The sequence below is a fragment of the Chenopodium quinoa genome, unplaced genomic scaffold (assembly GCF_001683475.1).
Source record: "Chenopodium quinoa cultivar QQ74 unplaced genomic scaffold, ASM168347v1, whole genome shotgun sequence".
In the NCBI taxonomy this organism is placed as follows: Eukaryota; Viridiplantae; Streptophyta; class Magnoliopsida; order Caryophyllales; family Amaranthaceae; genus Chenopodium; species Chenopodium quinoa.
This window is the reverse complement of record NW_018744718.1, coordinates 3,591,102-3,602,637: the sequence shown is the minus strand read 5'-3', so window position 1 is coordinate 3,602,637 and position 11,536 is coordinate 3,591,102. Positions and strand designations below refer to the sequence as shown.

At 32.3% G+C, this 11,536-nt stretch overlaps 1 protein-coding gene across 5 annotated transcripts; it reads left to right on the top strand.

Annotated features, from left to right (window-relative positions):
• The first annotated feature begins 367 nt into the window (after positions 1 to 367).
• On the top strand, positions 368 to 7,803 carry LOC110703457 (UBX domain-containing protein 1-like). Of its 5 annotated transcripts, none has more exons than XM_021881269.1 (11): positions 368 to 1,102; positions 1,650 to 1,745; positions 2,230 to 2,306; positions 3,250 to 3,329; positions 3,465 to 3,525; positions 4,747 to 4,814; positions 4,919 to 5,000; positions 5,441 to 5,518; positions 5,719 to 5,787; positions 6,751 to 6,870; positions 7,229 to 7,803. In XM_021881269.1, exons 2-11 carry the CDS (start codon positions 1,652 to 1,654, stop codon positions 7,427 to 7,429), a joined length of 930 nt encoding a protein of 309 aa, XP_021736961.1. In that variant the 5' UTR covers positions 368 to 1,102; positions 1,650 to 1,651; the 3' UTR covers positions 7,430 to 7,803. The 5 variants fall into 5 exon arrangements, with proteins under 5 accessions (XP_021736961.1, XP_021736958.1, XP_021736963.1 ...); XM_021881266.1 differs by having other exon boundaries at positions 5,441 to 5,539; XM_021881271.1 differs by lacking the exon at positions 5,719 to 5,787.
• Positions 7,804 to 11,536: the final 3,733 nt, after the last annotated feature.

The following is an 11,536-nucleotide window of genomic DNA, read 5'->3' as shown; positions in this document are numbered from 1 at the left end:
AATAATTGATTTTTAGTCATTTAAAATGTGATTCTTTACTAATAAATCATAGATAATTTTTATTTGAATTGGGTTAGTTTTACGCATATTGGGGTAACTTTTATTCATTTCAGGGGTAACTTTTAATCACTTTACGCTATCTTTATAATGGATGTACAATAATTATTGTACACCCGATTTTTTTTTAAAGTTTGTGATATTTATAACATTGTAAGCACTAAAAAAAAAAGTCAAACTCACATATTGACTTGTGTGATAAATTTGAGTGTGTTTATTATTACTAGTAAATGTGATCATCATTAGGACAGACTTTGTTTCCTGTGTTACTTGACTTTCTAGTTTAGTTATTTGTTTCCATAAATAAATTATGATGCTTGGGGATTTTGGGATTGAGAAAAATATACCGCCCTATTTTAATTTTTTTATTTATTTTTTATTATGTGTTGTATGATGCATATTGAGTTTTTAATCGATCATAATGATTTGTACATATGGAAATAAATTAGTTACATGAATATGTATTTTTTTTTATTAGGATACGTATTATAATCGTATTAATTTGTAATTTTTTTTTCTTCGGCAAAAATCATAATTAGGTCACGGCGGTTCATGTATTCCTTGAGGGCAATCGTGCTGCTGATTGGCTCGCCAATCGTGGAGTGGCTCAATCGGATAATCTTCTTATTCTAGGTAGTGCTCCTTTGGAACTTTGTAGGATTCATAGCGAGGACGTACAAAGTGTGGCGGGGTAGTTAGTTATTGATCCTCTATTACTGAAATACTGAGTACAGGGCATATTACAAATTCTTTCCTTACGCCCATAGTTAACCCAAAAATATAAATTTGGAATCAAAATTTAATTTGTAGAGCAAGACAGAGATTGCTAGAAGTAGTAATCCAGGGTTTTCTATTCGATTCTTGTTACAACAATTCTCTGCAATTTTCAAAGAATCTCTCAAAATGGCTATTCTTCTGAACCCCTTACGAAAACCCCATCAATTTCTTCATCTCCACCCTTATAAACCCCCCTTACCCAGTTCACCTACAATGCTGCAATTCTTCTTTATTCTCATCTTTCAGAAATTCTTCAAAGTTTGAATCGGTACAGTTACATTTGTTAATTTAAGTTCTGAAATTGCTTTATGATTATGAAATGTGGTGAATTTGAATTAATTCAGTGGGTTCAAAACTTCTAATTTATAAAAAAATGTCGTGTTTTTTAAGTTTAATTGCTGATTTATCATGAATGGGTTTGAAATTTGCCAATTTGGTCTTGTGGATTAAAGGGTATCTTAAAATTTGATTATATGAAAGTCCCAGTTGTTGAATTTGATATTGCTTTTCGTGGTATAAATGGTTGGGGGTTCATATCTTTGTTGTTGTTTGTCAGCTGAGGAATTTGATTTGATTTCGATTTTGCTCTTATTATGATCTTGTTATTTGATTATATGTGACTATGAATTGTGGTGCTTATGATTTTTTTTTTTTCCTTTTTCCTTTTTATTTTTTATTTATTTATTTATTTATTTTATTTTTTATGATCTTGTCAGGTGATTGTTATTGCTCATCTCTAAATTTCGAGATTTATGAAGGACAAAATATTTGATGGTAGATGTTATAGCTTATAGTGTGCTTGTTATGTGTTTCAGAAATGGCTGTCCCTAAAGTAGACAAGAAATTGCTGGAACAATTGGAAGAAATGGGGTTTTCATTAGCTCGATCAATTCGGTCACTTCATTATTCTGGTGAACTAGTTTTTCTTTTGTATCTTTGTTAGTAATTCCCTCAAAAAAAAATGTATCTTTGTTAGTAATGTTAGGGAGAAAATTTAGTCATGTGGACTTATGTCAATGAAGTTTTTGGCAGTTTCATATAAATTTGTTGCTCTAAGTAAGAACATTTCCCATATTTGTTCAATATTGACGGTTATGTTTTTGATAACTTAAGTGTTATCAAATTTACAAATGAAGCTACAACGCTATCATATCCTCATCACTGTCACTTTTTTTACTGTAATGTTGCTTTTTGTTCTTTCTTGCTCTTGTTATGTTGGATGATTGCCTGGTTTATTATATGACAGTGTGGAAGGAAGTGGGTTGGATACTGTAACTCTATAAGGGCAGTTGTAAACTCGACTTTAGAACTAAGAGTGTTGAGGGTAGCTGTCAACTTAGATTAGCTTACAGTTCTGCATCTAAATATTTATCTTATTTATTCATCTTTTCTCAGGAAATACTAGTCTGGAAGATGCTATGAATTGGATAGTTGAGCATGAAAATGACTCAGATATAGATGAGATTCCTTTGGTATGATATCAAATTTTTAATTTGTTGTTTTTGCTTAAGGATATTTCTCCTCACTCTTTATTTTATGAAGGTACAAGCTATGCTGAAATGCCTAATAGGTTAGTTGTGCTCTGTACTGCCGTATGTTTTCAAGAGAAATATGTCCCCGCCAATAAAATAAATAGCTATATTTGTTTCCTTGATTATGTGTATACGTTGGGTTCGGATACTATGTAGGACTCTAAGTTTTAACTTTATCATAGCGAGGTATAATAAAGACCCTATCCACTGTTGCTGCCTATTCTTTCTCAAAGATGAGACTAGCAGAGTTGCATGCTAAAACATGAGAATTTTCAAACATGCTCTCTAGCTCTCACATTCTCTTGTAAATTAGTAAGATATTCTTTTGTCATTTTTTCAAGGGTCCTTCCCTTGCATCTTATGTCAACTATTTACCAACAGAATTACATGTTTAATGTTTCTCTTGTCTGCTTGGCTTGTAAGAGAAAAACCATGTTGTTTGAGAGACCTATCTTCTGTTTGATACCACAATAACTCCAAATTTTACCCCTCAAAACTTTTCGTTACAAGTGATCCACTCACCCTGAAATGACCTTGCTGAGATTCTCAATTGATGTGCTTTCTTGCTACAATCAGGATTTGATATTCATTGAGGCTGAACTAAATGATTGTAAATTTTCTTTATCATTTGCCTATCTTGAGATCTTGCCCCTTCTAGTTCTAGTTCATATTTTTCAGAGGAAATTTATGATCAAGGATTGAGGAAAGTCTATTATTATTCATATCTTTCTTACTGATTTTTATGATGAATGATAGAACAAGATTGATTAATTGAAAGGATATATTTATTAGAGCATGTGTATTTGCTTGAAATCTCTAAATCTGTGGCCGGAAGTATGATTGTGCTTTGGACCAGTTAATAATAACTTTTCAAGTGCTTCAGGTACCTATGGATATTAATTTGGATGCAACCAAACCATTTCCTATCACAGAAGAAGTGAAGATCAAGGCACAAAATCTGAGGTTGTATGTTGGAAATTTGGCTTAAATTCTTCTTCTCTGCTAATATGAATATTCTTTGAAGCTTTGTTATAAGAAAAGAGTTTTACTCATGGGAAAAGACCTTAAACTTTCATTACTATTTTGCATCTACTTTAGGATTGGAGCCAACCAATTGAGCAAAAGAAAAGAGAAGGAGCTGGAAAGGGAAGGAGAAAAGGTATTATATTGCTTTGTTTCCTATGTATGTACTCTTCATTGACAGTGTCACAACTTGACACCCATGGTGGTCCTGATGTAATATGTAGATTTCCATTTCCTCAAGTTCCTTTCTAAAGAACTTTATGTCATTTTTACAGTTGCTTAAATTATACGATAGAGCTACCTTGTATGGAAGATAGAACTATTGGTTGTGGAAGAAGCATGCTCTTCTTGTAGGTTGCTGTAGTCTATTTCTAATCTCTGGAGGATCATGCTGATAACTGATTTTGCCTTAACATGCAATTTTATATGCTCTGTGCATATCCTGATCTATATTGGTTCATCAATCACGTGTATTAATACAATGCTACTAATATGACATTACATGTATTACAAATTTACAGGAGTATACCATGGGTCTATCCTGATCTGCTTAGATTTATGAAGGTTCCCATACATGTCTCTAGGATAATATTACTAAGTACTTGGTATAATTGTCAATTGGCTTAGGACATCAAAAATGTTGCGTATGTGGAACTCAGAAATTTAGTAAGCTTAATAGCCCCAATATTTTCATTTGCATCAACATAATGCAACGATGCTTGTTAAATTTTTGGATGGGCCAGTTTTTATTTTTGTCAAACCTCAACTTAAGGTTTTTCATTTAATTGTTTACCTTATACACCCGTTAGAGTCCTTATTGGGTGGGTGAGATTAACATAACTCAGACATGCGAACATGTATCAGACATGGCTATGTGTCCTGGTGCCAGCTATACTATGAACAAGTCCCGTGACTTTGATCCAAAATGAAGTGTCAAGTGTCCAACTGTACATACCGTATTACGATGTCAGAATGTTGATTGGTTACTTAAGGCGAAATGAATAGTTTGATTAACATAGTTGAGATATACGTCTAATGAGTAGTGACTTGTAGAGTTGTAGCTTGTAGGTGTGCTAGCTCCATGCACCTTTTGAAGGTCATCATGTTGCTTATACAAGTTGTTGCTTGTCTAATGTATTTACGGACAAAAATTGTATGAGAGGTTATATAATGCTCAAACTTATTTTTTGAAAAAAAGGGTGAGGGAACTAGACCTTTAAGTGTTAACTGCTTTCAATTTTTTACAGTTTGCTGTTATTTAATATGTAAGTGACTGTTGTAGAGATTTTACTTACAGAAGCAGTGAGATGTTCTTTTTTTCTATTGGGGTATGCAAATTAACAGTTTGATGCTGTAGGAGAGGATTCAAGCTGGGAAGAGAATCATGGAAGCAAAGAAAACTGCTGAAGAAAATGCAAGAAAAAGGTATCTTGTAAGCTAGTTGGTTGGTAAATAATCTGCTTGTGCCTACTATCTTGATATTCATCTTCCAAATGCCTATTTGAGACTGTCATTCTCTGCTTCAACAGAATGATTGCTTTACGTGAAGCAGAAAAAGAGGAGGAAAGTAAGGCAAGGGAGAAGATACGCCAAAAGTTTGAAGCAGATAAGGTCCTTTTCTGATTCCAGTCATCTTCCTGCTTTATGTTACACTTGTTAATACTTACTAAGTTCAGTCAGATTAAGTCATACCTAAACCATCATCCTGCTTTCTATTAGTCTTCCTAGGATCATGTGGACTCCACAATGAATTGCATCTGATAGTGGTACCTTTTCTTTATGAGGATGGCTTGTATCAGTATGTTCACAATCTTAAGTTATAGACACGGCTTATTTATTGCTTCATGTTAAATTTGGATACCTCTTGACAACTCAGTCAAAAACCAAATTTAAATTTTCATTGATCTCCTATACCAAATACGGAAGCAGTTTTGGTTTGATCCTAAAGGCTTCATTGGTATAAATGACTACTTGTTATTGAGAATTTCTGTTGCAAATAGTGAGTAGTCGTGGACATATATGATTCTTTTGTTATTGGTAAAGAGTTACAGGCAGAAAGACGGTCAAGGCTAGGGATATCACCTGCAGCTACTTCATCAGTACAATCGGCATCGACGGCAAGTCATATGGTACTGAAAAAAGCCACAGAGGTTTGCTTTACTTGATCTCTCTTGATTTGGAGAGGAGTGCTGAGTTGGAGTTGCAATTTTTTATTTTTTGTAGGCTTTGGCCTACAGTTAAAAAATGTTTTCTGAAAGGATTATATATTTTTTTATCGTCTATATTTAATTTCAAAAGTTATCTACTGAATCATACTTGGGTTTCAAAGCCTGTTACATCTACTAAAAAGGTGGAGCTTCTGTGTGACTGTTTAAGAAGTCTAAGGCGCTACCATAAGGTTAGTGGCTTGGTTTTTCATTTTAAGTTAATCTGTTAGAAGCAGAACTAGCTGAGTAATTTCATAAACCCTCCTTTCACTTTTCCTATATAGGGGTTATGAAGTTCAAAACTATTGAACAAAAACAAAAAATTGACTTCCTACAAGACCAATTTCTTCTGTTCATGACTTCATTTATACCATGAATACTGTTTTATTCCAGATTCAGAGCCATGTGTAGTATTTGGTATGGTAAAATGAAAGAATGAAAAGTGGCTAATAGAATTTTCTTGAAATGGTTCTAGACTGATAGCATACGATAGTGCCTGATGTTGACATCTTGTCTAACTTGACAAAACAGACTTTGAATATGATCAAAATGATTTTCTCTTTTAATAAATTGAATTGTTTTAGGGCTCAATTTTCTTAATTGTATGAGGTTCAGACTTTGACATGCTTAGGTAAAGATAGTATATTCAGTGAAAGATTGCTATTTCAGGCCTTTTAGGGATTGTGAGACTTTGTGACTTGCTTTCTAAAACCAAATAAAAGCATGTGTGCCTAATAATAGGGATTATAGAGATCATGAAATTTTGAGTTGGAGGGAGGCAGGGCAGTTTTCGAAATTAAGCTTGGTAAAGGTTATCTCTGCAATATGCTTGTAGCACATTCCGAGTAAGGATATGTGTTTCATACTTTCATATAGGCATCACATGTCTGTTGGATGTTACCGAAGCTTACACTTCCACTCTTCAGATTCAATTCTAAAAAAGCTTCTAGCTCAGTTATGATGCTAGATCAAGCATAATTTTTTACTGTTAATTCTTAATATTGATTATCTTGAATAATATCATTTAAAACCACAGTATTTCTCGATAAATTTTGTTGAGTTGGAAGCTGTGAACCTGCAATTACTGAACATTCTTCATGTTACACATGTCCATAATATTTTCTTTTATATAAAGTCTGGCTATGTAATTGTAGGATGAAGATGCTAGAGTAAAGAAGGCTTTCCAAATTCTCCCAATATACATTAGAAATGTCGTGAAGAATCCTGATGTAGAAAAATACAGGAAGATACGGCTCAGTAACCCAATTTTCCAGGTATGCACTTCACGTATCATATGAATACTCTTTGTACTTTCAGATTGCCTTGGGAGTTTTAATTCAACATAACCTCGACATGGGTGGTTTACGTAAAATTGGGAAATATGGTACATGTAAAGGAGATGATAAAGATATTGCAGAAGCTTAGATGATTACAAACATATTTTAAACTGTGTTGTGACAGTTCCTGTAATTGTACGGAAGAAAAATGATTGGAATCCTGGAGTTCTATATAAAGTTATTAACTACTATCAGGATAATTAACCCAATATATGCTGTGATGGCATGTATCAACTTTTGTTCTTGTCATATTGTATGATTTAGCTGATAGCAACCCTCTTTTTAAATAAATCAGGAAAGTGTTGGCAGTCTGATTGGAGGTGTCAGATTTCTGGAACTCTGTGGGTTTGAGAGAACCAATAGGGGGCAGTTCTTGTATCTTCCTCGGGAGAAGGTTGACATGGTGACACTAAATTCAGCCTTGTCTGCATTGCATTCCGCAATAACAAATCCCTTTTTCGGACTACTCTCTGTTGATAGTGTTGAACTGCCTTAAGTGCATCGACGAGGATATCTAAGCAGACAAAAGCTTGACTCAGAGCACTAGATTGGATCATTGTGGCATAGTATCAACTATCAAGTGTGTGATCAAGTGTAATATAGTTCAGGAGTTATGTTACATGTTTGTCCATGTCTGTTTCTAGAAGCTTGGAAAGAGAGGCTTCGGTGCTTAGCTTTGTTGTGCATGCAGAAACCTTTCATCACTTCTAAATTATTTGGCAGTCAATACCCACATATCAGTTTGTAATATATTTCCTTCTTACATTAGATCATACTCTATACAAGAATGTGTCATCAGTTGACTACTTGTATTTCATGACTTACATCTATTTATCAAAATGAAACATTAATGTACGAGAACTTCACTAATGTACTTACGTACATACCAATTGTTTACTATTTCCTTTTTTTTGTTACTTGAACTGTTTCTTTTATCACGCTTGCCAATGTAAAACTTTAACGATCAATAACTTAAATTCTCCATAAGTAAAAATTATAAAAGTTATATATTATGATAGTACTTATTGAGAGCCAATGTAAAACTTTAACGATCAATAACTTAAATTCTCCATAAGTAAAAATTATAAAAGTTATATATTATGATAGTACTTATTGAGAGCCAATGTAAAACTTTAACGATCAATAACTTAAATTCTCCATAAGTAAAAATTATAAAAGTTATATATTATGATAGTACTTATTGAGAGCCAATGTAAAACTTTAACGATCAATAACTTAAATTCTCCATAAGTAAAAATTATAAAAGTTATATATTATGATAGTACTTATTGAGACGAATCCAAAATGATCATACATGAATATATTTTTCCTTACTTATTATTCACAAAAGACGGTCAAAGGAGAGGTAATAAATAATGTAAAAGTCAAAGCGGGTCAAGTAATAAAAAACGGAGGAAGTATTTTCTAATATGAACGCACATTCCTACCTTCGTGTTCAAGCTTTATTTTAAACAAGTTTTAAAATTGGTTTAAACTAAATTTAGTAATCATAAAACATAATCATCCTTTTTATTTTTTCAAGCCCAATCTCCATATTCACTAGGGCTATAAATGATTTGAGTCGAGTTGAGTTTTAGTCTGTTTGAGCTAAGTTTGATAAGAAATATTAATATTTGACCTATCTGAAGCTTATTATTTTTAAGGTAACGCAATTATTTTAAACTTATACTAGTAATTACATATTCATGTCCACGTATACTAATCGGTATATTTTGATCAACGACGCTAATTCTGTGTGGCTCATGTGGTTGGGGTTACATATTCAATGGTTATTGAATCGGTCAAGAGTTACTTATTATGAGGTTATCAACTGATTAGCGTGTTTTCAGTGTGAGAGTAACTCTTGATCGACCGAGTAACCTCTGAATAAGTAATTTCATGTGGCCAGCCACATGAAAATTTTTTGTTTGTCTAATTCAACATACAAACTTTTGTATATGGCTGGCCGCATGGTGCGATAGGGGTTACTTGTGGGGTGTTACTTGTATTCTGAGGTTACTGGTATGATGTTACTGGTTTTGGTCAGGTTGTTACTTGTGGGTGTTACTTGTGAGTGTTACTTGTATACTGGAGTTACTTGTAGAGTGTTACTGGTTTTGATCAGGGATTACTTAGCTTATAGGGTGTTACTTGTTTGGTATGGGGGTTTGGTCTGGGGTTACTTGTAGGAGTTACTCAGAATACAAGTAACACCTACAGGCAACTCATACAAGTAACCCAAAAATACAAGTAACACCCACAAGCAACTCATACAAGTAATCCTAAAATACAAGTAACATATACAAATAACCCTTAACAAAACCAGTAACACCCTAGTACCCTACAAGTAACCCTGTCGCACCATGTAACCTGCCGCATTGAAAAACCTCTGTTCAATTACTTCAATATATCTATTGCACATGGGAATGAATTAGTCGTGGAGATTTGATTGCCAAATTTTTAAAATTAATTCCTAAAATTATGTAATTTCCTTAATCATTTTTATTTTAAATAAAAATAAAATAGTTTAGGCAATTAAAATGTTTATTAAAATAGACTTTGAAAGGTTTTATCTTATGGAGTACTTATTAATAAAGTAGTCGTATATATATGAAATATGTAGATTTCCATGTATTGTGTGCATAGATACCAGTATGTATTAGGAGAGAGATAAGAATACATTTGTTGCAAGTAATTTGAAACGTATGAGTACATTAATATGAAATAAAATATACTATAACATTGTGTGTTCATCATACAAAGAAGTAAATTGGTTCGATTCTCTGGCAACCATATCAACCGAAAGTTTTCTACAATGATATTCTAAACTTGTTGAGGTAATTTATTGGTTCGTGTTTCTGCTTTATATGACCGCTACCCCTTTGCTCTTTTCTTCGACGATGCATTCACTGCATGAACAATGTAGCATTTAAAATCCCTAAAAGAAAAAGATAATAAATACTTTATCAAAAATCGTTTAGAATTTACTCTAACAGTAACAGTACCCAAATTTTGATAAGTGAATCAAGTAAGTACTCAAGTGTAAATCTTATTATCTCCGGTCCAAATTACTCGTAACTTTGGAATATTTTATATCTCATAAATAATATTCCAAAGTTGCGAGTAATTTGGACCAGAGGTAGTATAAGATATTGCAGTAATGATTTATCCCTTTTTATCTTTTATATGATCTTCAATGCACGACTTTGATTGTTAACTTACTCTTAATTGCTTTTATAAGATATTTTGGTTCGTTGATAATGTATTTGTTGTTTTTTTAGCTAAAACACTATTGACTTGACACTCAATTGAAATTCACGTGGCTGTAAAATTCCACAAAAGAAATTACTCCCTCTCTTCTGATTTAATTGACATACTTTTACCAGCACATACTTCGTAATTATTTATTTATTATTATTATTTTTTTATGAAGATAGTGTCTTAAAGATGGTAAATTATGAAGATAGTGTCTTAGTCTTATTTTTAATTTATAAGGTGGTTTAGAATTATTTTTTTCGATTTTGGAAAATAATATAAATTAACTCTTATACTAAAATAAGCTAAATAATTTTTTCAAAAAAAAAAGCTAAATAATATTTACTCTACCTTTTAAAAAGTATGACAAACACTTATGAATAATGTCAGGACTATTATATTTTAAAATATTTATTTACCTATATGCCCTATTGATATAATGTTCAATGCGGGGACAAATACACCCTAAAAATATTTGTTTACATATTTTCCCTCTTTATGTTGCCAACAAATCAAACAACTCACCATACTGGGTTAGGTATGGTGTGCGCATGCATCGCACACATTAACCACCCTAATAATTTAGAAAGATCGGTGAAAAGTTGAGGATTATAGAGAAACATATACCTTGGGTTTGTCGAAGTTTTGCAAAAAGGAATTAATGTCTTTAGTCTTGTCCATGATTGAATAATTGACATGATTGAATTCAATCTAATATATATATATAAAGGGGAGTTTTTTCCCAAGTTTTTATAGAGCCACATAGGATCTAATTTTCTCAGGCGCCATGTAGGATTATAAATCTTAGTAGTAGCCAATTAAATAAGAGATTATTAATTTCTTTTAGAATTAAATAATTTAAATGCTATGTAAGCAAAATTGACGAATGAGAGTTTTAAGTTTAAATTAATTAAATATTATATATTATCTTTTAATATTAGGAATTTTATCTAAATATATAACAAATTTTAGGCTCATAAATACAAAAAAAAAACATTATTTAAAAAAAATCAAACAAACCGTGCATTGCACGGGCTTTATCTAGTTTGATTTAATTTGGGAGCCTCGAAAAGAAGTCCAGATGAGAAAGACTGCATCTTCGGACAATTGTTAATGTTAAGTTGTTGCAAAGATGACAACTTAAGATATCCTCCGGATATAAAAATCTTCAATTTGGGGCAGTCTTCTAGTCGAACACTTTCAAGGGATGGAAAGATTTCTTCACCAAATTTAGTAATTTTAGTTTCCTCCTATCCTAAACCTATTACTTCCCTTAGTAGTGGACACCCCCTTATGGATAATTGTTTTAGTTGTACAAGTGCATTTGCTATTGAGTGGCATCCTAAAG

Bases quoted from the DNA above. Each gene is read 5' to 3' on its own strand.
- LOC110703457 (XM_021881266.1), top strand. From the start codon at position 1,652: ATGGCTGTCCCTAAAGTAGACAAGAAATTGCTGGAACAATTGGAAGAA. The intron at 1,746-2,229 runs GTGAACTAGTTT...ATCTTTTCTCAG, and splicing joins TCGGTCACTTCATTATTCTG to GAAATACTAGTCTGGAAGAT. The intron at 3,526-4,746 runs GTATTATATTGC...TTGATGCTGTAG, and splicing joins TGGAAAGGGAAGGAGAAAAG to GAGAGGATTCAAGCTGGGAA.